Source organism: Chiloscyllium punctatum, chromosome 12 (genome assembly GCF_047496795.1).
Source record: "Chiloscyllium punctatum isolate Juve2018m chromosome 12, sChiPun1.3, whole genome shotgun sequence".
NCBI classification, from domain to species: Eukaryota; Metazoa; Chordata; class Chondrichthyes; order Orectolobiformes; family Hemiscylliidae; genus Chiloscyllium; species Chiloscyllium punctatum.
In genome coordinates this window covers 38,176,982-38,204,563 of record NC_092750.1, presented here as the reverse complement: position 1 = coordinate 38,204,563, position 27,582 = coordinate 38,176,982, and the positions used below count along the sequence as shown (strand labels likewise).

Here is a 27,582-nt window from a genome sequence, read left to right as displayed (position 1 = left end):
AAAGATCCAGAGGTGTTTGAGCACTGTGTGTGGTGGGTGGTATAACCAAGCAGGGAATTTTAAAAGAGAAAGTGTCATCACCCATGAGCTAAATTTCTGTCAAGGACATGATAGCAATCCAATCAACTACATCAAGGCCACAATGGTGAAAAACTTATTTACAAGCACAACTACTTTGCAGGGAGATGAGGGAGGGCAAGTTATTGTTGACCCACTGCAGAGTCCACAGTCTGCTGCAGAAGGAATGAGTGAACTGAGAAGATGTTACTTTGATTGACAGTCAACAGGGGGGCTGAATGAAAAAGTTATAGGGCTGTAGCATGATGCAATGAGGTTTGAGGCTCATGAAATGGTGGAGACAAATGCATTGATGAAATCTTTGGAGAGAGCCAAGAGAAACAGAGAGATGCTGTGAGCTTGTCCAAAGAGAGTTGATTCTGGAATGGAGCAGGAAAATAAGGAGGTGGAAGAATAGTGAAAGTTTAGGTAGGCATTTGAATATTATGGGGATTGTTTAACAAAGTGCTGCATAGGGGAAAATAGAAGGAAACTGATTAGTTAACATGAAAGTGAAGAGAGAAGGATCCAAGAGCAATAAAGGAAAGGAAAGGAAAGATAGAGATAAACTTCTTTGTTATTAGACAGAAAGTTGAGTCACATAGACATGATAAAGATTGGAATAGATATGAAGACTAGGGAGGAGCCAATAGAGAGGAGACTAAGTTACAGAGGTTAAACTGAGGAATGCAAGTGTCTTATAGACAGGACAAAGTTTACATTAAGCAATGATGAACCAAAACCCCAGACAGGAGATCGATATGAAGGCTGAATGCATCCAGGAGCAGTTCAATGGGCAGAGTATTACCAAAATCAACTTATTTTGATCCAAGCGTCTAAGAGAAGAGAGTGGTGACCTTGGTGACTAGCATTACACAATATGGGATCCAGTAAAGCACCAGAAGGATTAATGTTTCAGTAAAAATGAACTCAGCATTTAGTGAATTTCAATAAATTCATTGAGGTAGGAAATGGTTCTGAGTTCTGGAATTCTGTCTTTAAACTGTGTTTAAATTATCAGCCAAAGCTCTATTATTGGTGCCGAAGTGTTTCAATCAAGCAATTGGCCAAGCTGCCTTATGCAAACTTGCCCTCATACCAGGGCCTGTATTGATACTGATCTATGAAAGGAATAAATTTTTTAACAATCCAAGATTTTGAATCCAGTGTGACCAATAATAGGCAGGTACAAGACTAATAGATATCATTATAACCAAATTATTACGTGACCAGTCTGATACTGATATACATAACGAATGCAATTTTGACAATGCTAAAGAGTCAATAGATTGCAGTGTGATCAGAAGCAAGAACGTATGAGACTGGTACATATTATTACTGTTGTGGTTCTGTTCGCCGAGCTGGGAATTTGTGTTGCAGACGTTTCGTCCCTGTCTAGGTGACACCCTCAGTGCTTGGGAGCCTCCTGTGAAGCGCTTCTGTGATCTTTCCTCCGGCATTTGTAGTGGTTTGAATCTGCCACTTCTGGTTGTCAGATCCAGCTGTCCGTTACAGTGGTCAGTATATTGGGTCCGCTGACCACTGCAACGGACAGCTGGAACTGACAACCGGAAGTGGCAGATTCAAACCACTACAAATGCCGGAGGAAAGATCACAGAAGCGCTTCACAGGAGGCTCCCAAGCACTGAGGATGTCACCTAGACAGGGGACGAAACGTCTGCAACACGAATTCCCAGCTCGGCGAACAGAAACAACAACGAGCACCCGAGCTACAAATCTTCTCACATACTTTGAACATATTATTACTTTTGCCCATTGTTTTTTCAGTTCATGATTCTCTCTTGGGTAAACAAAAAAGTAGAATATAAGATCTTTTGTCATTTTTTTCATAAGAACTGGGAAGTGGATGGTGAAAATCTGAAACAAAAACAGAAATTGCTGGAGAAAATGGGAATTCGTTTTAAGTGTTTTCTTTCTAAGCCTGTTGACATAAGATTCAAAAACCTTTGGTTGCAATAGGTGATTCAAATGCTATTGAGCTAAGCTTGATCATATTATTTTTCCAAATACATTAAGTGAAGCACAATTCATTCACCTTGCAATAGACATGACACATCTTCTAATGAAAACTTGGTCCCAAATGTGGCCATGATCTAACACCTTAAGCCTCATCTAGTTATACCTTAAAATATATCTTATGACAGAAGGACTATCAACTCCAGACAACAGTATACCAGGACCAAGAATTGAAATTCAATGAAGTAAGTTAATTCCCTTTTAATTCAATCATGCAAAATGCTTCATTTTCACACAAATTCCCAGGACCAGATTCTTAATTCTTTGCTCATTTAATATCGAAACAATAGAACATTTTAAAAGAATAACATATATTATGCAGGATATTGTTGTCGTGTTAGGAATGAATTGTTGAATACAATAATATACTTTTTTTGCATTTAAACCATAATTGTGGTGACCAATTCCTTTAGAAACTTATTGTTTGTTCGTCAGCATTCCATGCAATAATTACATGCAGAACTGATCACTTTTTAAAATGTAATATTCTGCTGGTTTTACCTTGGAAATTGCTTGGCTTGTGAGGGATATCATTCAGCAATTTTGTTTTTATTCACTCATGAGTTAAGTGTGTCTTTGGCTAGGCCAGTATTTTTTACCCAAAGAGCAGTTAAGAGTCACCACATTGCTGTGGGTCTGGAGTAATATGAATGCCAGACCAAGTAAGGATGACCGATTTCCTTTCCTAAATGACATGAGTGAACCAGATAAGTTTCTTCCTGACATTTGACAATATTTGAGCTCTTAATTCCAGATTCTTTATTGAGCTTAAATTCCACCATCCTCCATGCTGGGATTCAACTGAGATTCCCCAGAACTTACATGAGTTTTTGGATTAATAGTCTTCTCAATAAGTCATTGCCTCCCCTTAGTTCCATTGGCTCCTTATTTAATCTTTGACTTTAATTTATAATTTTAAATTATACTTCATTGATTAATCTCAGAAAGATTTGTGGTCACTCTTTATTGGAATTTGGAATTGAAAACTGGCTACTTCTTGCAGTATCTTTGAAATATATCCTTATTACAAATATCAAGGTTTCCATATTTCAACCTATGCTGCAAGAATAACATTTGATGTTTAAATCTGATTATTGCCCTGTTGCCCTAGAATTTTCTTTGTTTCCATGCCAGGATGATGCCAAGATATACAGGCCATGGAACAAGTGTTGGAAAATGGGATTAGAATCAGTAGATGGTTGTTTTGACCCTCACAGACTCAATGGCCCAAAAGGCTTTTTCTTAGCTGTAAACCTCTATCACATTGTATAGATTTCACATGACATACATTAAAATATTTTCTTATCGAAGCCCCGTAAATGGGGAGACTCAAAAAGATAATCGACTCAGCTCGTTCAGTCAGGTGTAACAGCGATTATATGCTGTGAATCTTGGAATGCAATAGGACATACTTGACATCACACAGCACAAATATATCAAAGTGCTGAGTTGTACATTAACTTGCATTGATTTTAGTAGCAGTTAAGCTAAATGCACAACCCAGATGTTTCATTTTTAAACAGTGCCTAATCAGTGCATTGTAATTGAAGTAAACGTTGATAGAGTGAACTTGAAACAAACATGTATTCTAAAGTTGGAAGGAGAAGCTCTTCCTGATGAATTTGTAATAGCAGTTCTGGAAAATTCCTAAATATAAAAGAGATGTATTATAAAAGTAAAATTGAGAGAGTGCATTTCATGTAAGAGCAATGGAAGCATATATTTAAAATCTGTATGGAAGTAATTTAAATGACATTGACTTGTAATTAGCAATTGCTCCTGACAATAATGAAGATAATTGGCTTTATATTTGAGGAGGGACAGGTGGAGACACAAGGGTATGTTCAAAGAGAAGGATGTGGAAGCAACAAAGAATGTGTCAAAAACAGAGTGATCTAGATTGAGAATTTGCAAAGTGACTGAACGATTAACCTCTAATTTTAAAGTGGAAAAAGGGGGTACAGGAACTGCTCTATAAGTTATGATGGAACAAATAGTGAGATGGTCAGAGAAGTCTAACAACATGGAATGGAGTGAGAAGATGAAGTTATGTCAAAGTTTTTATAGATGGAGGTTGTCTTGAAGTTGAAAACTGAAAGTACTGCAGACGCTAGAAAGCAGAAACAAAAACAGAAATTGCTGGAAAATCTCCGCAGGTCTGACAATGTCTCTCCTTGAGCAGAGAAGGCTGAGCAGAGATTTGATGAAGTACTTCAGATGCTACCAGACCTACTGAAATTTTCCAGCAATTTATGATTTTGTATTGAAATTTAACTCCCAGTACAGGTACATAGAAAGATCAAGGGTGATGTGAAAATGGAGCTTCATATAGGTGACAATGAAGTCATAGTCATATCGCATGGAAACAGACTGTTTAGTCCTACTAGCCCATGCTGACCATAATCCCAAACTAAACTAGTCCCACCTACCTTGGCTTGGCTCATATCCCTCCAAAACCCTCATGCACTTATCCAAATGCCTTTTAAATATTGTAACTGTACCCACATCCTTTGAAAATTCATTCCACATGCAAACCACTTTCAATTAGAAAAAGTTGCCCCTTATGCATTTTTAAAATCTTTCTCCTCTCACCTTAAAAATGCATTCACTAGTCTTTAAATCCCTCATCCTAGGGAAAAGACACATGCCATTCACCTTACCTATAACCCTCATGATTTTGTAAGCCTCTATAAGTTCACCCCTCAACCGCCTACACTCCAGTAAAAAATGTTCCAGCCTATCCAGCCTCTCTACTACCTCAAACCCTCCATTCCCAGCAACATCCTGGTAAATCTTATCTGAACCCTCTCCAGCTTAATAATATCCTTCCTATAACTTGGCATCCAGAACTGGACACAGTATTCCAGAAGAGGCTTCATCAACCTGTACAACCTCAACATGATGTCCCAACTCCTAAAGGTCTGAGAAATGAAGGCAAGTGTGCTATACACCTTCTTAACCACCCCACAGTTTTCTGAATAAATTTCTAGTTTGTGGATGATGAATGTAACAAAAGGTGTGGGAGCAGAAACTTTTTTGGGGTCAAGTGTCCCACAGATCATGACTAAGTTGTAATCAGAATTCTGACGGAGGCATAGCTGGCAACACATGCTGATATCAAGAGCTAGGAAACAGTTTTGTTTTTGTCAATATTAAATTAAAGGGATTTTTCTCATCCAAACTTTATTTCAGTCAGATAGATACTGACTTCTGTTTAAATAAATGAAGGACAGTTAAAAATTATCATAAAATAAAATCATAAAATAGTTGGAAGGTCGAAAGAAGTTGGAAGGTTGAAAGAATAATTGAAAGTTCTAAAAATTAGTACTTACAAAAATAAATTTGTACTGGAACAAGTTACAATGCCTATGAAAATATTTGAATTCAAATATGACTGGGAGATGATTACAGAACAATTGAGACCCTTAAAGAAGACCCTTAAAAATGTAGTTGGCATGGCTGACTATTTATCTAGACTTCAATGATTTCTCATTATACACATTTGAGTGGATACAATTCTGAATCATGTCCAGGCTTACCTGTGAAACAAGATCTGTATTTTAATAAAGTAGTTGAAAGGCTGCTGTGACTGTGTGAGAGGCACTTCCTGCTAAATTTCAGTAGAAGGCCATAAGATGTAGGAGCAGAAGTAGGTTCATAGAGTTTGCTCTGCCATTCAATGAAATCATGGCTAATCTGAAAAACCTCAATTCCGCATGCATGTCATTTCCCCATAACCCTTGATTCCCTTACTGATTAAAAATCTGTCTGTTTCACTTTGAATATACTTAATGACCCAGTCTCTACGGCATTCTGCAGTAAAGAATTCCACAGATTCACTATCCTCTGAGAAAAAAAATCCCTCCTCAGTTCTGTCGTAAATGGGTGACCCTGTTATTCTGAGATTATGCCCTCCAGTCCTAGAATCTCCCATAATTTAAAATAATCTTTCCTCATCTACCCTATCATGTCCTCTAGACCTAATCTGTTTCAATATGCCCTCTAGTTCTGGATTCTCTCACCCAGAGAAAAGACTTTGTCTATTTATCCAATCCATGCCCCTCATAATTTTGTAAATCTATGGAATGAGCTGCCAGAGGAAGTGGTGGAGGCTTGTACAATTGCAACATTTAAACGGCGTTTGGATGGGTATATGAATAGGCAGAGTTTGGAGGGATATGGGCCGGGTGCTGGCAGGTGGGACTAGATTGGGTTGGATATCTGGTCAGCAGGAACAGGTTGGACTGAAGGGTCTGTTTCCTTGCTGTACATCTCTATGACTCTATGATTCTAAGGTCTCCTCTCCTTCTAACCCCAATGAGCACAGGCTAACCTCCTGAACTTTTCCTTATAACAAAGTCCCTCTATATCTGCGATCAGCCCTGTGTACCTTTTTTGGACTGTCTCCAATGCCTACATGTCTTTTGTTAGATAAAGGACCCCAAAACCTTTCACAGTATTCCAGCAGTGGTCTAACTAGTAACTTACATAGTTTTAGCAAAGCCTCACTTTCTTTTTTACTCCATTCCCTTTGGAATAAAGGCCAACATTTTATTCGCCTTCTGTATTTCCTGCTGAACTTGTATGCCAGCTTTTTGTGAATTTGGCATGAGGACTCCCAATCCCTCTGTGTTGTAGCTTTTTGCGGTCTCCCTGCAGACTCAAATATGATAGTCGTACATTTACTTAACTCATCTAAGTTATTAATATATATTGTAAATAATTATGGCTGTATCACTGATCCCTGTGGTACTCCACTAGTTACAGGTAGCCCTTCTAAAAATGTCTCCTTTACATCAACTCTCTACCTTCTATTTCTTAAGCAATCCCTTGTCAACATTAAACTACTACCTCCTATATCAAGGGCTCTTAACTTAAGTAACCTAACAGCCCTACACATACACTGAATCTGTTTAGATGAGGAGGAACGTGATGGGCACTTGGAAGTACTCAAGGATGCCCTAATAAGAATGGGGTGTAATACTCAACTCATTGACCACAACTCTGACGTGCCACAGCAAGAAACCATAATGATCCCCTCAGGAGATAGACACGAGCTGCAACAGACAGGGTACCCTTCGTTGTCCAGTACTTCCCAGGAGCTGAAAAACTATGCTAAGTTATTCACAGCCTGCAACACATTATCAATGAGGATGAATACCTCGTCAAGACCTTCCCCATGCCTCCACTTCTCATTTTTAAACAACCACCAAACCTCAAGCAGATCATTGTTCGCAATGAACTGTCTGGCTTTCAGGACACCATACAAACCTGTCATGGCAGGTGCTGCAAGACATGTCAAGTATTGACATGAATGCCATCATTAAATGTGGGGTCACCACCCACCATGTACACAGTGGCCAATGGTGTCTATCTCATACGCTGCAGGCAAGGCTGCCTTGAGGCATGGTACGTTGGTGAGACCAAACAGAGGCTACATTGGCACAACAATCCCCAGCCAGAAATGTTCCCTCCCTGTCAGAGAACACTTCAGTGGTCCGGGATTTTCGACCTTGGACCTTCTGGTGACCTTCGGGTGACCATCCTCCAAGGCTGACTTCGGGACAGACAACAACGCAAAGTGGCCGAGCAGAGGCTGATAGCCAAGTTTGGTACCCATGGGGACGGCCTCAACCGGGACCTTGGGTTCATGTCACACAACAGGTGAACCCACTGCACTACAGACTCACTCACTCTCTCTCTCTCAAATCACACACATACACACATGACGCGCGCACACACACACACACACACACACTCTTACAGATTTATACCCCTTCACACTCACACACATACATATACACGCACTCTCTCACAGACATTCACACCCTCCCACACACACATATACCCACATGCACACACACATGTATAAGTTTGTGGGATCTATTTGTACTTGCAAAATTAGATTTTAGTTTGCTCAAAAAATGCATGAATCCATGTAAGATTCTGTAAATCCCTTTTATAGAAATAGAATCAGTCTGAACATTGGTGCACAGACAGCCTCATACAGAGCACCCCACACCTTCAATGCATTATCTGAGCTGAAATAGCACATATTGTTAAATTTCACTTGAGAATGAAACTTTAAAAAATTTCTGGGATTGGCATATGAAAGAACTGAAACCAACATGGTCATTCTAAAAGATGAGAGACTTAACAAACAATCCAGGTCTTTTTCAATATATAATTTCAGTTGCATCATACTGTAAACTTTTGCTATAAATTCTGTGCCTCATGATCTTATACTCCATCTGATGAAGGAGCAGCATTTTGAAAGCTAGTGCTTCCATATAAACCTGTTGGACTATAACCTGTTGTTGTGTGATTTTTAACTTTGTACACCATTAAACACCTTCTGAAAATCCAAAAATGTCTATTGCTTCCCCTTTATTTATCCTGCTTGTTACCAACTCAGGCAATTCTGATAAATAATTTATCAGGCATGATTTTCCTATCCTGAAGCCAAGCTGACTCTACTTGATCAAATTATGTATTTTTAAATGCTTTGCAATTACATCCTTTATATTTGACTCTAACATTTTCCCAGTCACAGATGTGAAGGTAATTAACCTATGGTTACCAGATTTTTGTCTCCTTCCTTGTTACATTGGTTGACATCTGGCAGTTTACCAATCCTCCAAGATATTTTCAGAATTTAAAAATTTTTGAAAGTTTGGTGACTCAGTCAACACTGCACTTGCATACCTTGGAAAAACATCAATATCAAAGCAGAATTGAGAAAGGGTTAAATGTCGTACCATAGGAGGAAATGGAAACAGAAAAGTAAATTGATATAAAGTGCTGCATTTTTCTTTTTCAACATGCCACAGTGATGTGAGATGCAGTTTTAAAATTACAATTTCCCACACCTCTAGACAAATTCCTGAATGCAGCCAAGATATCAAGAAGAGAAGGCATGTTGAGACAGGAAGTCTCTCAACTTATTTTGAGGGGTAAGGAGAAGATACATGGGCTCAATATATGAATCTAAACAATTTATTTTGATGCATTGATAAAGCAATACTAACAATTCCTGTATTCACTGTAAAGGGATTTGATAAGGTGGATGTTCAGCACTACTCAAAAGCAGAAAGATCCCAGCACATGATTACAGTCAGAGAGGATATTTTTGAAAAATGAATTTTTCCCATAACCAAAAGGAGAGACAATTTTTATTTTGTAGATTAATTTAGGTGAGCTTCTCAGAGTTTATACCAAGAGATTCCAACTTTATTTTAACTGATATTGCCTATTTTTTTGAAAGCTTACCTGAAAGAATCAGTCAACAAAAGGCTGTTTTTGATGTCTGATCAGCAGCTACTGCTGATAGGCAGTGAAACGTTGGTATGTCAGTTATTGTTTGCACCTGAAGAGACAGGTTTATCAGTTGAGAATTCACAATGAGAAAATGTAAATTTGAATTCACCACCAATATGCTTCAGAATATAAATGCATGCATCTAGTGTTCAATTGATCTGAACTGTTTTTAAATATTTGGGAAAATGTATCAGAAAAAATCTCACTGTGCGTGATGCATAGCACCACTAACAAGAAATATGTGAACAATGTTCTTGAATGAAGGATGACTATATTCACAAACCTATGACAGCTACATTCTTTTGGTGATGAGTTGTGGTGAAGACAAGTAGTATTGTAGCCATATGGTCATTACTATTGTTCCTCATTAGGAATATAACTGGTTGAACTATCAGCCAAAGGATATGAGTGAATCTGATGAAGCAAGAATGCTGGCTAGTTTACGACGGCAGCAACTTGAAGAAATGGAGGATGAAGGGAAGACAAACCATTTGAATGCTGTCCAGCTTGGTTACTGTGTCTATGGTGATGATAGCTTGAGTACGAGCAGTGATGACACAAGCGTTTGGAGTACCCAGCACACAGGACCAGTGAGTCTGGCCAAATGGCTTCATAAATTGTTTTAATGTGCATTTATAGTCAGTTTTGCAGTCTTGTCTGTTTTATGTATAAACAAGGGCAATGTTTGTGCTTTGGGAAATCAAATTTTTATGCACTAGAAGGTACTATTTATAAGCAATTAATACAAACTGGACAATGACCACTCCCTTCCATGAATCATGACTTGTCTGTCCTTGAAAACTATCACCACACCTCCAACCTTCATTTCTTTGTCAAAGTGATTGAATGGGCTGTCACCTCACAAATCCATACCCATCCTTTCCTCTAACAAGATTTTGCCCCAAAACACCTATGGGTGGAACTCAGAAAGAAGAAGTGGATGATCATCTTGATGGAGTTGTACTATAGGCTCCCAATAGTCAGTGGGAAACTGAGGAGCCAGTATGTAGAGACATCTCAGATACATGTAGGAATGATAGGGTTGTAGTCGTAGAGGATTTTAACTTTCCAATCATAGACTGGGACTGTCATAGTGTTAAGGGTTTGGATAGTGCGGAATTTGTTAGAAGTGTTCAAGAAAATGCTCTTTATCTATACATAGATGTACTACCTAGAGAAGGAGCATGACCAGTTCACCTATGCTATCCTTAACTTCCCTCGTCAGTCATGGTTGCCTCAAACTCCCTGTACCATACTTCTTTTTCCTCAGGATGAATGTCTGCTGTGTTTCCTGAATTACTCTCAGAAACTCCTGCTACTGCTGTTCTACTGTCTTTCCTGCTAGGCTCCTCTCCCAGTCAATTTTACCCAGCTCTCTCTCACGCCTCTGCAGTTGCCTTTATTGAGGTGTAATACCATTACCTCTGATTCTATCTTCTCCCTCTCAAATTGCAGAGTAAGTTCAATCATGTTATGATCACAGACTCCTAAGGGTTCCTTCATCTTAAACTGGTTTATTAAGTCCCTCTTATTGCACAACAGTTAATCCAGTATTGCCTGTTCCCTCGTGGGCTCCACCACAAGCTGCTCCAAAAAGCAAACTCATAGACATTCCACAAGTTCATTTTCTTGCACTCCACTACCAACCTGATTTTCCCAGTCCGCTTGCATATTGAAATCCCCCATGATCATTGTAACTTTGCCTTTCCTACACATCTTTTCTATCTCCTTGTGTATCTTGTGCGCCAGCTTCTGACTGCTGTTTGGAGGTATGTACATAACTCGAACTATTGTTTTTTTTAACCTTTGTGCCTTTTTTTAAACCTCAATTCTAACAACACAGATTCTACACCATCTGACCCTACTTTGTTTCTTACTATTGATTTAATTTTGTTTCTTACTAAAAAGGCAACCCCACCCGCCTCAGCTCACCTGCCTATCTTTTCGATAGGATGTATATCCTTGAATATTCAGCTCCCAATCCTGATTCCCTTGTAGCCACAACTCCATGATGCCCACCATGTCATACCGCCAATTTCAGTCTGGGGTTCAGGTAAATTGTTCTTTAAAAGTTATGTCACAGGTAGATAGGGTGGTTAAGAAGGTGTTTAACATGCTTGCCTTCATTGCTGAGACCATAGAGTAGAGGTGTTGGGGTGTCATATTCAGATTGTACAGGATGTTGGTGAGGCCACTTTTGGAGTACTTGTGCAGTTCTGGTCCCCCAATATAGAAAGGATATTATTAAATTAGAGAGAGTTTAGAAAAAATTTCCCAGGTTGTTGCCGGGAATGGAGGGTTTGAGTTTTAGACAGAGGCTGGATAGTCTAGGACTTTTTTCACTGGAGCATAGCAGGTTAAAGAGTAGCGTTATAGAGGCTCATAAAATCATGAGGGGCATAGGCAAGGTGAATAGCAAAAGTGTGGGAATTCAAAACTAGAGGGCATATGTTTAAGGTAAGAGGAGAAAATGTAAAAGGGACCTGAGTGCAACATTTTCAAACAAAGGGTGTTTTGTATGTGGAATGAGCTGCCAGAGGAATGGCATGTGCAGGTACAGTTAGAATGTTCAAAATACATTTGGAAGGATACATGAATATGAAAGGTTTAGAGGATTATAGGCCAGGCAGGCAAGTGGGACCAGTTTAGTTTGGGAAACTTGGTTGGCTTGAATAAATTGGAGCTGAAAATGTGTTGCTGGAAAAGCGCAGCAGGTCAGCATCCAAGGAATAGGAGAATCAATGTTTCGGGCATAAGCCCTTCTTCAGGAATGAGGAAAGTGTGTCCAGCAGGCTAAGATGAAAGGTAGGGAGGAGGGACTTGGGGGGAGGGGCGTTGGAAATGCGACAGGTGGAAGGAGGTCAAGGTGAGGGTGATAGGCCGGAGTGGGGTAGGGGCGGAGAGGTCAGGAAGAAGATTGCAGATTAGGAAGGCGGTGCTGAGTTCGAGGGATTTGACTGAGACAAGGTGGGGGGAGGGGAAATGAGGAAACTGGAGAAATCTGAGTTCATCCCTTGTGGTTGGAGGGTTCCTAGGTGGAAGATGAGGCGCTCTTCCTCCAGCCGTCGTGTTGCTATGGTCTGGCGATGGAGGAGTCCAAGGACCTGCATGTCCTTGGTGGAGTGGGAGGGGGAGTTGAAGTGTTGAGCCACGGGGTGGTTGGGTTGGTTGGTCCAGGTGTCCCAGAGGTGTTCTCCAAAATGTTCGGCAAGTAGGCGGCCTGTCTCCCCAATATAGAGGAGGCCACATCGGGTGCGGCAGATGCAATAAATGATGTGTGTGGTGGTGCAGGTGAATTTGTGACGGATATGGAAGTATCCCTTGGGGCCTTGGAGGGAAGTAAGGAGGGAGGTGTGGGCGCAAGTTTTGCATTTCTTGCAGTTGCAGGGGAAGGTGCCGGGAGTGGAGGTTGGGTTGGTGGGGGGTGTGGACCTGACGAGGGAGTCAGGGAGGGAGTGGTCTTTTCGGAACGCTGATAGGGGAGGGGAGGGAAATATATCCCTGGTGGTGGGGTCCATTTGGAGGTGGCGGAAATGACGGCGGATGATACGCTGAATATGGAGTTTGGTGGGGTGGTAGGTGAGGACCAGTGGGGTTCTGTCCTGGTGGCGGTTGGAGGGGCAGGTCTCAAGGGCGGAGGAGCGGGAAGTGGAGGAGATGCGGTGGAGGGCATCGTCGACCACATCTGGGGGGAAATTGCGGTCTTTGAAGAAGGAGGCCATCTGGGTTGTACAGTATTGGAACTGGTCCTCCTAGGAGCAGGTGCGGTGGAGACAAAGGAATTGGGAATATGGGATGGCGTTTTTACAGGGGGCAGGGTGGGAGGAGGTGTAGTCTAGGTAGCAGTGGGAGTCGGTCGGTTGATAGTAAATGTCCGTGTTGATTCGGTCGCCCGAGATAGAAATGGAAAGGTCTAGGAAGGGGAGAGAGGAGTCTGAGATGGTCCAGGTGAATTTGAGATCAGGGTGGAAGGTGTTGGTAAAGTGGATGATCTGTTCAACCTCCTCGTGGGAGCACGAGGCAGCGCCGATACAGTCATCGATGTAGCGGAGGAAAAGGTGGGGGGTGGTGCCAGTGTAGCTGCGGAAGATGGACTGTTCCACATATCCTACGAAGAGGCAGGCATAGCTGGGGCCCATGCGGGTGCCCATGGCTACTCCTTTGGTTTGGAGGAAGTGAGAGGATTGGAAAGAGAAGTTGTTCAGGGTGAGGACCAGTTCAGTCAGTCGAAGGAGGGTGTCAGTGGAAGGGTACTGGTTGGTACGGTGGGAAAGGAAGAAGCGGAGGGCTTTGAGTCCTTCGTGATGGGGGATGGAGGTGTACAGGGAGTGGATGTCCATGGTGAAGATAAGGCGTTGGGAACCAGGAAAGCGAAAATCATGGAGGAGGTGGAGGGCGTGGGTGGTGTCCCGAACGTAGGTGTGGAGTTCTTGGACTAAGGGGGACAGGACCATGTTGAGGTATTCAGAGATGAGTTCAGTGGGGCAGGAGCAGGCTGAGACAATAGGTCGGCCAGGGCAGTCGGGTTTGTGGATTTTCGGCGGGAGGTAGATACAGGCGGTGCGGGGTTGTGGGACTATGAGGTTGGAGGCAGTGGATGGGAGATCCCCTGAGGTGATGAGGTTATGGATAATCTGGGAGATGATGGTTTGGTGGTGGGAGGTGGGGTGATGGTCAAGGGGGGTGTCCGCGAGCTGGCGTTTAGCCTCAGCGGTGTAAAGGTCGGTGCGCCAAACTACTACCACGCCTCCCTTGTCTGCCGGTTTGATAGTGAGGTTGGGGTTGGAACGGAGGGAGTGGAGGGCTACACGTTCCCAGGGTGAGAGTTTGGAGTGGGTGAGAAGGGTGGAGAAGTTGAGGCGGTTAATGTCGCGGCGGCAGTTGGCTATGAAGAGATCGAGGGCGGGTAAGAGGCCAGCACGGGGTGTCCAGGTGGATGGCGTGTGTTGGAGGCAGGAGAAGGGGTCGTCAGAGGGTGGGCGAGAATCCTGGTTGAAGAAGTAGGCACGGAGGCGAATGCGGCGGAAGAATTGTTCGATGTCACGCCACGTGTTGAACTCGTTAATCCGAGAGCGTAGGGGAATGAAGGTGAGACCTCTGCTGAGGACTGATCTTTCATCCTCAGAGAGGGGGAGGTCTGGAGGGATGGTGAAAACATGGCAGGGCTGGGAGCTAGGACCTGATGTGGGGCTGGAGCTGGGAGTGGGGGTGGGTTTGGGCGTGGGGGCGGGTTGGAGATTGGCGTGGGGGCGGAGTTGGGCGTGGTGACGGAGATCGGCGTGGGGGCGGAGACACATGCGGCGTGGTGGTCGTGCAGGCTAGTGATGTCACTGGGGGCGGAAGTGGCTGCGGCGACGGCAACCCAGGGGGTGGAAGTGGCTGTGGCGACGACAGAAACAGTGTTATTCCCGATAGCCGCGGAGGCCGCGAATCTCTCGGCGATGGTCTTCCTAGCGATCGTGGAGGCAGTTGTCTGGGCGGCAATCGCGGAGGCTGCGAGGTCGGTGGGGTCGGAAGTGACGTCATGGTCTGCGGCGGCGGTTGTTGCCGCGGGCACTGTAGCGGCCACATGGTTAATGGCGCCGGACTGCTTTCGGAGGCCGTTGGAAGATTCTGGAACAGTTGAGGAACCCAGAGTGTGGGGGTAAGTACATGTAAGTTTTTGGTACTTACTGTCTTTAATTTCCGATATGGCTAGGGAGAACTGTTTGTTTAGTCTATGGATTCTTCTGTGGATGAAGAACAGTAGAGGTCCTTTGCAGGTCAGTGAGAGTGTTGTCCTGAGCTGGGGTAGGTCTAATTGCAGGGAAGGTAGGTAGCGGCGTATGGCTGCAAGCGTGGAGCGGAGGATCCGGAGGGAGGTCTGTTGCTGGAGGCTTGTTGTAGATACTGGTTGTCCTGGTTGGGTCCAAATTTTGTTGGTCGGAACTTAGTCCAGAGTCCGTGTGGGATCAGTCGGTTCCGTAGGCAGGTACTGAGGAAAGAGATGTGGCTGTGGTAGCGAGTCTGTTTGAGAATGTGGCTGAAGAGCTTCTGTGCAGAGGAGGTGACCTGGGATGTGCAGTGAGAGGGGGGACTCACTGAAATCCTTGTAGAGGGAGGAAGAGAGCTTCTTCAAGGAAGGCATCCTTGCAAGAGGATTCACAGTAGGTTAAATTGGACCAAAGGGTCTGTTTCTGTGCTATGTGACTCTTTGATTCTATGACTCTATAAGTGGCTCTATCAGTCACAAATAATATCAAATATGACTTTGAAGAAGATAAACTATTCCTCCTTATCCTTCTCAACCTATCTACAACGTTAACACAATTGACTCATCCGCCTTCCTTCAAAATCTCTCCACAATTATTGAGAGGGTGAAACTATACTTGCTATCCATTTTATTTTTAAATTCAATTTAAAATTGCATTTTTGTCTGTCTGTTTATAACCAGAGAATCACCTGAAACAGACTCTCTTCCTGCTCCTTTAATTTTATCTTTGGTATCACCCAAGGATCTGACATTACCTCCTTATTCTCATATGTACGTACTGCCTCTTGATAGACAGCATAGACAGCAGCAAAAACAATATTTAGTGTCTTTAACATAGTGAAACATCCCAAGCTGCTTCACAAAGAATGACATGAGAAAATAAGGAGATATTAGGTCAGATGACCAGAAACCTAATCAAAGAGGTAGGTTTTAAAAGTGTTTCAAAAAAGCAAAGAGAGATCGCAAGGTGAGTGCTTGGATTTGAGCCAGAAGTAATTGAAGAGACAGCTTCCAGTGGTGCAACAGTGTATACACTTAAATTGCATTTTATATAAAATGAAAAATTAATAAGATAAGGGGGCTTTATCTAAATATATTGTTTGCAATTGTCCATTATGCAAAGATTGTATAAAATTGTACAAATCTGTGAATGATCAGCAGCAAACGGTGTTAATCAACTCAGAATTTCCTGGCTTGATGTAAATCCAATGATATGACAAAATCTATGCTTAATTTTATGCCACTCATCAATGTAATTGAAAATTTCTTGCCAAATTCATTAGCATTTGCCAAAGTATAAAATCTGGCAAATAAAAACAGAAACCAGCATTCATAATTAGTGCTCAAGAAAATTGCAGTATTTGACTCGTGCTTCATTTAAATCCCTAGTTGCGAAAAGTTTTTAAAAACGCATATTTTTAACGCAAACTGGAGATCAAGTAAGCTTAGTCTGGTTCTGTTATCTGATTGATATAAATTAGTTGGAATGATTGTTACCATCGCGAAAAGATTGGAGATTTTTAATCCTAGTAATGTCTGGTAACAATTTAATTATACACTCCAAGAAGTGTTTGAACCTATGGTGATCCACAATTGTCTACAGACTAAAGCTATCTCCTGCCTTTGCTATACAGACAAAATGCAGAATCTGCCTTCTTTACAATTGACTAGACTGGCTGTGCTTAATTAGGAACTGTTAAGCACAAGCTCTGTAAACAGCTGAATATATATTGTTCATGGATTTCAAAAAGACACAATCAATATAATTACATTCACTACTTGTCACACAGCAAAAACACAAAATAAATCACTTCCCTGTTGTATAGTTCTTATCGAAATTTCAATAAACCTCCACACAATACTGAAGTTATCAGCATTAATTTTGTGCTGTGAGACAAATGACATAAAAAGCCTCCCATTTTGTGACTTTACAGATGCTTGATTTGTCTCTTCCCCATCTCCAGGCTTTCACTTAGCAGGTCCTGCTGCTACAGACAGTTGCAGTGGATTGAAACAGACTTCTTTCTTTGTTCAAATTACTTCCATCAGGACAGGGTGATTTTGAAAACCTGGAGAACTGCCTATAATCTATTCTTTCCACTCATTATTTCAGACAGTCAGTCTGAAGAGAAAGCAGACAACCTTTAAAAAGTATACTGACATTTTGAGTAAGCTTATGGAGTCCATCATGCTGCAAAAGTGGGTACATCCCCCTCTGCATTCCAAATCTGTCAGATTGAAATATGACCCAGGTGAAAATGCCCTCGCAATAATTATGACTTTGGATATGTATAATGAATAGCTGAATCATTATACCCATTTACCATATTACACAAAGTCAAGTCACTCACCTATTACATTGACTTGCAATTTTCTTCAGTAGTTACATTTCATGTTTATCCACCACCATTTACTTTACACTCTTGTCTACAGCAAAATTGTTACTTCTGCCCATTGAGATGAATTCCATAGAATGGCCAGCAACTTTGGTCTTCTGAGTTCAGGGAAGTAGGGAATATGAGCCATGAATTAATTTAAGATAATGGTCATTGTTATCTTTTGTTGCTGATATTTTTGAAACATTTTGATTCAGCTGATGATAGCCTAGCATGATTTAGTCTGATCAAATTTATTTAAATTTAGAAATGGTTCCAGCAGAAAAGAAAGCAAATCCATAGTTATGTTATTTCTAAAGGAGTTAACTTTAAAACTGATGCATTTATCTAGGAACTGAGTAAATTTATACCCTCTTAGTAATTTCCTCTGGTTAATGGTGTACTCCCAATCAACTGAAGCTTTATCTGTGTCATTGCTTGAAGCTTAACTTTTTTTTGCCGCCTCAAGAGAAACTTTTTTTTCCTCTGTTAAGAACAGTTGATGGAATTGGAAAGATACTCCTAACCAGGTGTAGTTTTGGCAGGAGTGAATGTTCATTTTTAATAACGACATAATGATAGAGGAAAGTGACAAAAACAGAAGCTTCATTTTTTATCATATAAAAGGATAATCTTAAGGGAAATCAGTTTCTGCAAGTCTGGAGGTACTGTACTATGAAAGCAAGGCAAAATATTATTCCATGAATAAAAGAATCAATGAAAAAAGAGGGTTTCATGGAGGACAGAACTAGTCCTTAAGTGACATTACATGACTCTATTTAATAGGGTTTATTATGTTATTTAGTGATTTGAAAATACTTAGATTTATTTTAAATTTCCTTCTACTCCTGTCACATTAAAGTAAAAGATGTCCTGCTACTCACTGATCACAATTTCTTTGGATTGCTACCAAATTTCTGAAGGGATTTTCTAATCACATATAAGTGTTGCTTGCTTCAGAAATCAATATGCTTGATATTTCACAGTTGTCTACTGTATTTGGTCTATCCATTAGTACTGCAATGTTAAAGTTGAAGTATGAGTTATGGTCCCAGCTGATGCTAATACTGGACAAATTAGAAACTTGGCGTGATGGTCCATAGGTCTCATTTTTGTGGTTTCAATACTATGTGATCAGACACTGAATATATTCACAAGACGCTACCAATGTACTTACAGAGTCAAGGATGTTGCCAGGTTTAGAGCATTTGAGTTATAGGCAGAGGCTAAAGAGGCTGGAACTATTTTCCTTGGATGATCAGGGGCTAAGAGGTGACCTAATAGAGGTTTATCAAATCATGAGGGGCATAGATAGGGTGAATAGACAAGCTTTTTACCAGGATAGAGGAGTCCAAAGCTAGAGGAGGTAGGTTTAAGGTGAGAGGGAAAAGATTTAAAAGGAACCTAAGGGGCAACTTTTTCACACAGAGGATGGTGTCTGTGTGGAATGAGTTGCCAGAGGAAGTGGTGGAGGCTGGTGCAATTTCAACATTTAAAAGGCATCTGGATGGACGTATGAAGAGGAAGGGTTTAGAGAGATATGAGCCAAATGCTGGCAAATAAGACTAGATTAATTTTGGATATCTGATCAGCATGGACGAGTTGGACCAAAGGGTCTGTTTCTGTGCTGTATAGCTCTTTGACTCTACAAGTCAAAAAGATAATATGAAATGTCTTCACACTGAAACTCCTTTTTAAGTTAGGGCACTTCTGGTTCTTTTTGTCAAGGATCTTCATTCGCTTAATGCTATTATCTTCAGTTAATGTCGATTCAGAGACACTTAAACAAGTTGCTAGCTCTACTTACCCTTTAACACATGTTCTTTAATCTTATGTCTTCAGCAGCCTGGAGGATATCTTCCTCTCTCAAAAGTCAACTTTTATGGAGATTTTTGTTTTACTGACCTCTGAGATAGTCATGACTTCTTCTGTCCTGACTGTTATAGAACTTGCTAAGCTAACAGTCAAAATCCTTTCTCTCTGAATGATCCTGCTTTCCCTCAAGCCATAAAAGGTGATTTTACAGTCAGGCCACTGAGTGGTGACTCCTTTATTTCCATGCATATATATTTCATTAAAGCACTGCCTCCCCTTATTTATATGCTACTTCCAAGAAAGTCGACATTGCAAATTACCAACATGTAAATCAGAGAAAGCATTTGGCAGCGGCAGCTCACCTAATACTTGTCCCAGCCATCATCTAAGTTGCTCTTCACAACAATGTCCCTGCATGGCCACCATCATCCTCAATCCTTTTTCCACATAAATTGGTATTACCAAACCGCCAGTCTCACCATATCACCATGCCTGCTTTTGGACCAACTCACTCAGCAATTCAGCTGTTTAATACCTTACTTTGGACCTCAGGGAGACCTAGGACTTTCAGAGTTCTGCCTGGTCATTTTCTGTGCGGGGACATACATCGCCTGCATTTCCACAGAATACAACTCATGGGTTATAGTTTGTCTTTTTAACACACTTGCTAACTTTAGCACTGACATATAAGCTGTCAGCTTCTATGTGACTCGCATTGCTTTCTTAGCCCAGAGGGAAAGGCAGGCACCTCTTCACTTGAGGATGGGACTCACTTAGTGAAAGGTAACTGCTTTCTTTAAGTTCAGAGAATGAGATATAATATTGCAAGAAGCAATAGATTTTACCTAATGCAGAGCAAACTTTGAGAGTTTCTATTACTGAGATGTTCACAGCAGGATGCGACAGCCTATTAAGCTGACATCATGGTTTACATTACCAAAGAGATATTTTGAACTCATTCAAAACCCATTGATTTGCAGAGTTAATATCCCACCCCTGGTGTCTCACCCTTTGTAGTCATCTATGTGACTTGGAAACTGGTTTTGAAAATGGAAATCATGTCTATTAATTTGAAGACATTGACATGTCACATGTTGTAAGTTTGGTGCAGGCGCTGAACTTGAAACTGGTTACCAGAATAACTTAACAATTAGTTGAAGTGACACTGTTTAACTAAAATGTTCCAGAAGACATTAAAAATAAAACAGGATATTTTATCATATAAATAAGCTTATTTTGTAGAAACTGTATGAACTTACACACATGACATTTACCTCGTAGCTAAGGATCTTGTTAAGTAATTAGTGACAAGTCAGCTTTGCATGTACTAAACTAAGTGTAGAATACTTCAGATGCTGCAAATCTAAAATTTAAAAAATACAGCAGGTCTGCCAGCATCTGTGGAAAGAGAAAGAGAGTTAATGTCTAATTTCGATTGAAGAGCCATACTGGACTCAAAATATTAACTTGGTTTCTGACTCTACCGAACTGTTGGGTTTCTCCAACACTTTCTGTTTCAAGACTAGCAAATGCTATTCTACTTCTAGAAAGAAAGTTAACCAGATGGTTACATCACTTCATGTACCGGAGATATCCATGGGCAAGAACATCCCAATGCCAGTAAATACTGAGAAAGTGAGTGGTATATTAATTTAGAGAGGCAAGTATTATGAAGAATCATGTCAGGGCTACCTAGTAATATCGGATAATCCTTCTTTTCTTGACGCTTGGTCAATTTGCCATGAGAGCTGAAGGCTTGCAATTTTATTTATAAAACAAAAGCAAAATACTGCTCATGCTGAAAATCTGATATAAAAATTTTAAAAAGTAAGATTACAGAGCTGGTCAGGAAGTATCTGTGGAGAGAGGAACAAAATTGGCATTTGAGGCCAATGATATCTCACCAAAACTAAGATATACTATCAGACTTCTAGAAAAATATATTTTTATCCATTTTATGTTGGTCTGGAGCAGTATTTCCCCAACTATTTTTCAAATGTGGCCCATTTTAACTCTCCAGATTAACATGACCTCAGACGTCAATAAATACAATGCATCAATAAAAAGGAGTATTTTAACATATAATAAACGTTAAAATTCATATAAAATAAATCCACATGTGCGACATCAAACTTTGTGTTAAAGTTTGTATAATAATCTTATTCAGCAGAATTTTTCCAGGCCATGAATGACATGGATTATGGTGAGAAATTTGAGATAATTACATGAGATATTGAGTGAGGCTTTTCTCAGCACAGACACCAGCAAGTCATGTTTTCCAATAAAGTTCAGCGTGTCCATCAGGTAGCTAGGGGGCTACAAACAGGGATTATTGCACATCCTCATTACAATTCTCATCTCACCTCATCAATACGCAGGCTCCCAAGCTCCCCACCAGATCGCAGCTAGATACCAGGAATTCACAACATGAAAGTCAGAGTGAGTATCTGATGAATCTAGCTTAATACTTGCTCCTCTGGACATCATTCTTGGACAGCAGTCACTAACATCTCAAGGCATGCTCCAGGACAGCAGCACACCTCACATTCACAGATATTGGCCATAAATCCATAAGCCCATAAGACAAAGGAGTGGAAGTAACGCCATTCGGCCCATCGAGTCCACTCCGCCATTCAATCATGGCTGATGGGCACTTCAACTCCACTTACCCACATTCTCCCCGTAGCCCTTAATTCCCCAAGACAACAAGAATCTATCAATCTCTGCCTTGAAGACATTTAGCGTCCCGGCCTCCACTGCACTCTGCGGCAATGAATTCCACAGGCCCACCACTCTCTGGCTGAAGAAATGTCTCCACATTTCTGTTCTGAATTTACCCCTTCTAATTCTAAGGCTGTGTCCACGGGTCCTAGTCTCCTCACCTAACAGAAACAATTTCCTAGCAACCACCCTTTCCAAGCGATGTATTATCTTGTATGTCTCTATTAAGTCTCCCCTTAATCTTCTAAATTCCAATGAATACAATCCCAGGATCCTCAGCCGTTCCTCATATGTTAGACCTACCATTCCAGGGATCATCCGTGTGAATCTCCGCTGGACACGCTCCAGTGCCAGTATGTCCTTCCTGAGGTGTGGGGACCAAAACTGTACACAGTACTCCAAATGGGGCCTAACCAGAGCTTTATAAAGTCTCAGCAGCACAATGGTGCTTTTATATTCCAACCCTCTTGAGATAAGTGACAACATTGCATTCGCTTTCTTAATCACAGACTCAACCTGCATGTTGACCTTTAGAGAATCCTCGACTAGCACTCCCAGATCCCTTTGTACTTTGGCTTTACAAATTTTCTCACCGTTTAGAAAGTAGTCTGTGCTTTTATTCTTTTTGCCAAAGTGCAAGACCTCGCATTTGTTCACGTTGAATTCCATCAGCCATTTCCTGGACCACTCTCCCAAACTGTCTAGATCCTTCTGTAGCCTCCCCACTTCCTCAGTACTACCTGCCTGTCCACCTAACTTCGTATCATCTGCAAACTTCGCTAGAATGCCCCCAGTCCCTTCATCCAGATCATTAATATATAATGCGAACAGCTGTAGCCCCAACACTGAACCTGCGGGACACCACTCGTCACCGGCTGCCATCCTGAAAAAGAACCTTTTATCCCAACTCTCTGCCTTCTGTCAGACAGCCAATCCTCAATCCATCCCAGTAGCTCACCTCGAACACCATGGGCCCTCACCTTGCTCAGCAGCCTCCCGTGTGGCACCTTATCAAAGGCCTTTTGGAAGTCTAGATAGACCACATCCACTGGGTTTCCCTGATCTAACCTACTTGTCACCTCTTCAAAGAATACCAACAGGTTTGTCAGGCATGACCTCCCCTTACTAAATCCATGTTGACTTGTTCTAATCAGAATTTAGAAACCTCATCCTTAATGATGGATTCTAGAATTTTACCAACAGCCGAGGTTAGGCTAATTGGCCTATAATTTTCCATCTTTTGTCTTGATCCTTTCTTGAACAATGGGGTTACAACCACGATCTTCCAATCATCCGGGTCTTTCCGTGACTCCAGTGACTCTTGAAAGATCTCAACCAATGCCTCCGCTATTTCCTCAGCCACCTCTCTCAGAACTCTAGGATGTATCCCATCGGGGCCAGGAGATTTATCAATTTTAAGACTTTTTAGCTTTTCTAGCACTATCTCTTTTGTAATGACAACCATACTCAACTCAGCCTCCTGACTCCCTTTAATTGTTGGGATATTACTTCATGTCTTCCACTGTGAAAACTGATGCAAAGTACTTGTTAAGTTCTCCTGCTATTTCCTTATCTCCCATCACTAGGCTTCCAGCATCAATTTGAAGTGGCCCAATGTCTACTTTTGCCTGTCGTTTGTTTCTTATGTATTGAAAGAAACTTTTACTATCCTTTCTAATATTACTGGCTAGCCTACCTTCATATTTGATCCTCTCCTTTCTTATTACTCTCTTTGTTATCCTCTGTTTGTTTTTGTAGCCTTCCCAATCTTCTGATTTCCCACTGCTCTTGGCCACTTTATAGGATCTCTCTTTTTCTTTAATACATTTCCTGACTTCCTTTGTCAGCCATGGCTGTCTAATCCCTCCCTGGATAATCTTTCTTTTCTTGGGGATGAACCTTTGTACAGTGTCCTCAATTATACCCACAAACTCCTGCCATTTTTGCTCTACTGTCTTCCCCACAAGCCTCTGCTTCCAGTCTATTTTTGTCAGTTCCTCTCTCATGCCCTCATAATTACCTTTATTTAACTGTAACACCATTACATCCGATTTTGCCTTCTCTCTTTCAAACTCCAGACTGAACTCTACCATATTATGATCGCTGCTTCCTAAGGGTTCACTTACTTTAAGATCTTGTATAAAGTCTGGTTCATTGCAAAGCACTAGGTCCAGAATAGCCTGCTCCCTTGTGGGCTCCATGACAAGCTGTTCCAAAAAGCCATCCTGTAAGCATTCCATGAATTCCCTTTCTTTGGATCCACTGGCAACATTATTTACCCAGTCCACCTGAATATTGAAGTCTCCCATGATCACTGTGACCTTGCCTTTCTGACATGCCTTCTCTATTTCCTTCTCTATGGCATCTGACAAGTGCCAGCCTCGCTATATCTTTTAGTCATAGAGATGTACAGCATGGAAACAGACCCTTCGGTCCAACTTGTCCACGCCAACCAGATATCCCAACCCAATCTAGTCCCACCTGCCAGCACCTGGCCCATATCCTTCCAAACCCTTCCTTCCTATTCATATACTAATCCAGATGCCTTTTAAATGTTGCAATTGTACTTCATCTGGCAGCCCACTCCATACATTTGCCATCCTCTGTGTGAAAAGATTGCCCCTTAGGTCTCTTTTATATCTTTCCCCACTCATCCTATGCCCTCTTGTTCTGGACTCCCCCACCTCAGGGAAAATACCTTGTCAATTTACCTTATCCATGCCCCTCATGATTTTATAAACCTCTATAAGGTCACCCCTCAGCCTCCGACGCACGAGGGAAAATGGCACATCATCAATGCACTTAACATACAGTTCTAATTTTTTTTAATTTCCCTATTCTAATCAACCTGTTCAGAGATATTATTATATATCTCTGGAGCAAGTGCGACTTGAAACTGGGCCTCCCATTCACTGCACCTACAAGAGATCAGTTCTATACTTTAAAGCCTTCTCTATTAAATAAATTTAAAGTTAAAAATCACACAACACCAGGTTATAGTCCAGCAGGTTTATTGTAAGCACTAGCTTTCGAGGTGCTGTCTCTTCATCAGGTGGTTGTGGAAGAGGACCGTATGACACAGAATTTAAAACAAACAGGTTACAGTATCATGGAGCTGTAATGAGATATTAAACAAATTTAGATTGTCTTTCATCTTTTAGAATGGGACATGCTAGTTTTGGTTTCTTTAATCTGTAAATCCCAGGATTCCTTTTAAGTTACATTTCCAAGAAAGCCTCAGCTTTTCTAACAATAGGTGCCATCTCAGCTCAGACAATGCATTAAAGATGTGAGGTTAAAGTCTGCCTGTGTCCCAATGTTGAGTCAGACTGGTTCTGTTTCTAAAGTGGGACATACAGAATCTTACATGGATTCATGCGATTTTTGGCTTGAAGTACCTGGCTGTAAAAAATCTTTTTCTATGTATAGCTTTTTTAATGTATACATTTGAATAGATGATACATTATATCTGACAATTGTGTTAAATAAGAGAGGATGGGGGAAACTTTCAACTAATAGCTACTCTTAACCGACCTTAAAAGCAACTTCTGGCTGAAAATCTAAAGTGCCTGGGAAGGGTAACTTAACTATCTCACTGACACTCAAGATCAACTTGTCGTAAAGAGATACAAAAAAATTCTTTCTGCTAATACAAGGCTCCTTAAAGATTGGTCTCCACATTATCTAAATCCTCAGTCAGATAGTTGTCCTCCCTCTTGTAACTGGTGAAATGTATTATGAGATCACTTAGTGTCACATTTTACCAAGACCTTTATGATCCCAATGTCTCAAAATGGCTGGGACTCATGCCATCAAAAATATCTGCTCTGATGGAAGCAAAAGACTGTTCCCCTTTACTACATTTAAATCCTAATTTGAAAAACGTATGTAAACATTTATGATATGCAATTCCAGCAAGTACTAAAAATTGTGCTTTACGTTAAAAGGAGCATTTTTGAAATGTTTGTGATCTAGTGTTAATTCATATTCCATATAGAAATGTGCACATAGTTATTTCGCTGAAAAGTGTCAATTTATTTTGACTGATAAGTCCTTCGATGCACGGATAACTCAAGATAATCTGTCAGACTGTGAATATTTTGAAATCAGATTAATGCTTCCACGTATTGCCTGAAATTTGAATTCATGGCTTTTCCTCTTATAAGTTTTACATGTATCACAGGAGTGTTAATATTGCATATTCTTCCTCCTCCTTAAATTGCCGTTAGTAAGTATGGCCATTATCCTGGAGACAATTTAAACACTTGTCGATGAGGTTTGTTATAAGTGAAATGCTAGAATGTTTTAATGAAAATGAAATACTTGATCTCTCACTGTAAGTTAACTTTTGTTTTTACTACCAGTTCAGATGGAAATGGCAACAAAATACTGCTAGAAAGTCTACAGCCTCAATTTTATCATGATTTGTCCATTGGTTTCACTGGAGCAAAGAAATTGAGTGTGGTGTAAATTGAACATTGGATCAGTTTTCGTTTGGCATATCTGGCTAATATCATGTCTAAAGCATCTTGTTACATGCTGGAGAATCTATAGAACTGTTCCCAGAACTGTACAAAGATAGTTCTTTAACATCCAAAGCATTTTTAAAATTTAAAATGAACATACAAAATGCTGTAAATAATCAGCGAATCAGGCAGCCTTTTTTAAGAGAAAACTATTGTTAAGGATCTGAACAAAAGTTAAAGATTTTATACAAGTATGCAAAATTCCTCATTTTCCCTGTTTTTAGACCCAGATTGACAAAAAGCATGGACTCTGTTTCTGTATTGAACAGAATTATTGTTTATTACAAATAGCTATAAATAAAAAAAATGAATTGTTGACACATATGTACTAGTTAAAAGCTAACCCCACCTTTTAAAATGCTGACTGTACACACAGACACACAAAAGAATGTATGTTATGGGCAGAGGGAAAGACTGCAAAGGCAGTTCAATGGTGCTGTCCAGTATTCATGGAGATGATCATTTTGATTTATCAAGATTTGCTACTCCTTGATTTTCCTTCTCCTTTTAACTTGCTTCATGGAGACATAGAGCAATTGCTTCACAACTTAGGAAGTCTCTGATTTATTGATAAAATCTACAGTTAATAGTAATTGATGAAGGAAATAATCTGGCTTTCTTCTTGAAGTTATTTTATTCTGCAGAGATAAGGACAGCCTCTTGCTTTCGAAATCCAATGACTTCTGACCAAACATTCACAATCCCAATTGTTCAGCTACTTTTTGTTTTATTTAGATTCCCTACAGTGTGGAAACAGGCCCTTTGACCCAACAAGTCCATACCGAACCCATGAACAGTAACCCACCTAGACCCATTCCCCTACTCATGCACCTATCAGTGTAGGCAATTTAGTATGGCCAATTCACCTGACCTGCACATCTTTGGACTGTGGGAGGAAACCAGAGCACCTGGAGGAAACCCAAACAGACACGGGAGAATGTGCAAATTCCATGCAGGCTCCTTGGATGCTGTCTGAACTGTT

General features: G+C 40.9%; 1 protein-coding gene across 4 annotated transcripts in view; it reads left to right on the top strand.

Moving 5' to 3' along the window:
- Nucleotides 1-27,582, top strand: part of cfap20dc (CFAP20 domain containing) — a 401,364-nt gene that overhangs the window by 301,644 nt on the left and 72,138 nt on the right. For 2 of the 4 annotated variants that reach the window (XM_072582428.1, XM_072582426.1), the window contains one exon: nucleotides 9,783-10,001. The exons of the other annotated variants lie outside the window; for them this stretch is intronic. In XM_072582428.1, coding sequence (XP_072438529.1) covers nucleotides 9,783-10,001 — 219 coding nt within the window. The remainder of the gene's footprint in view (nucleotides 1-9,782; nucleotides 10,002-27,582) is intronic. 4 annotated transcript variants of the gene reach the window in all.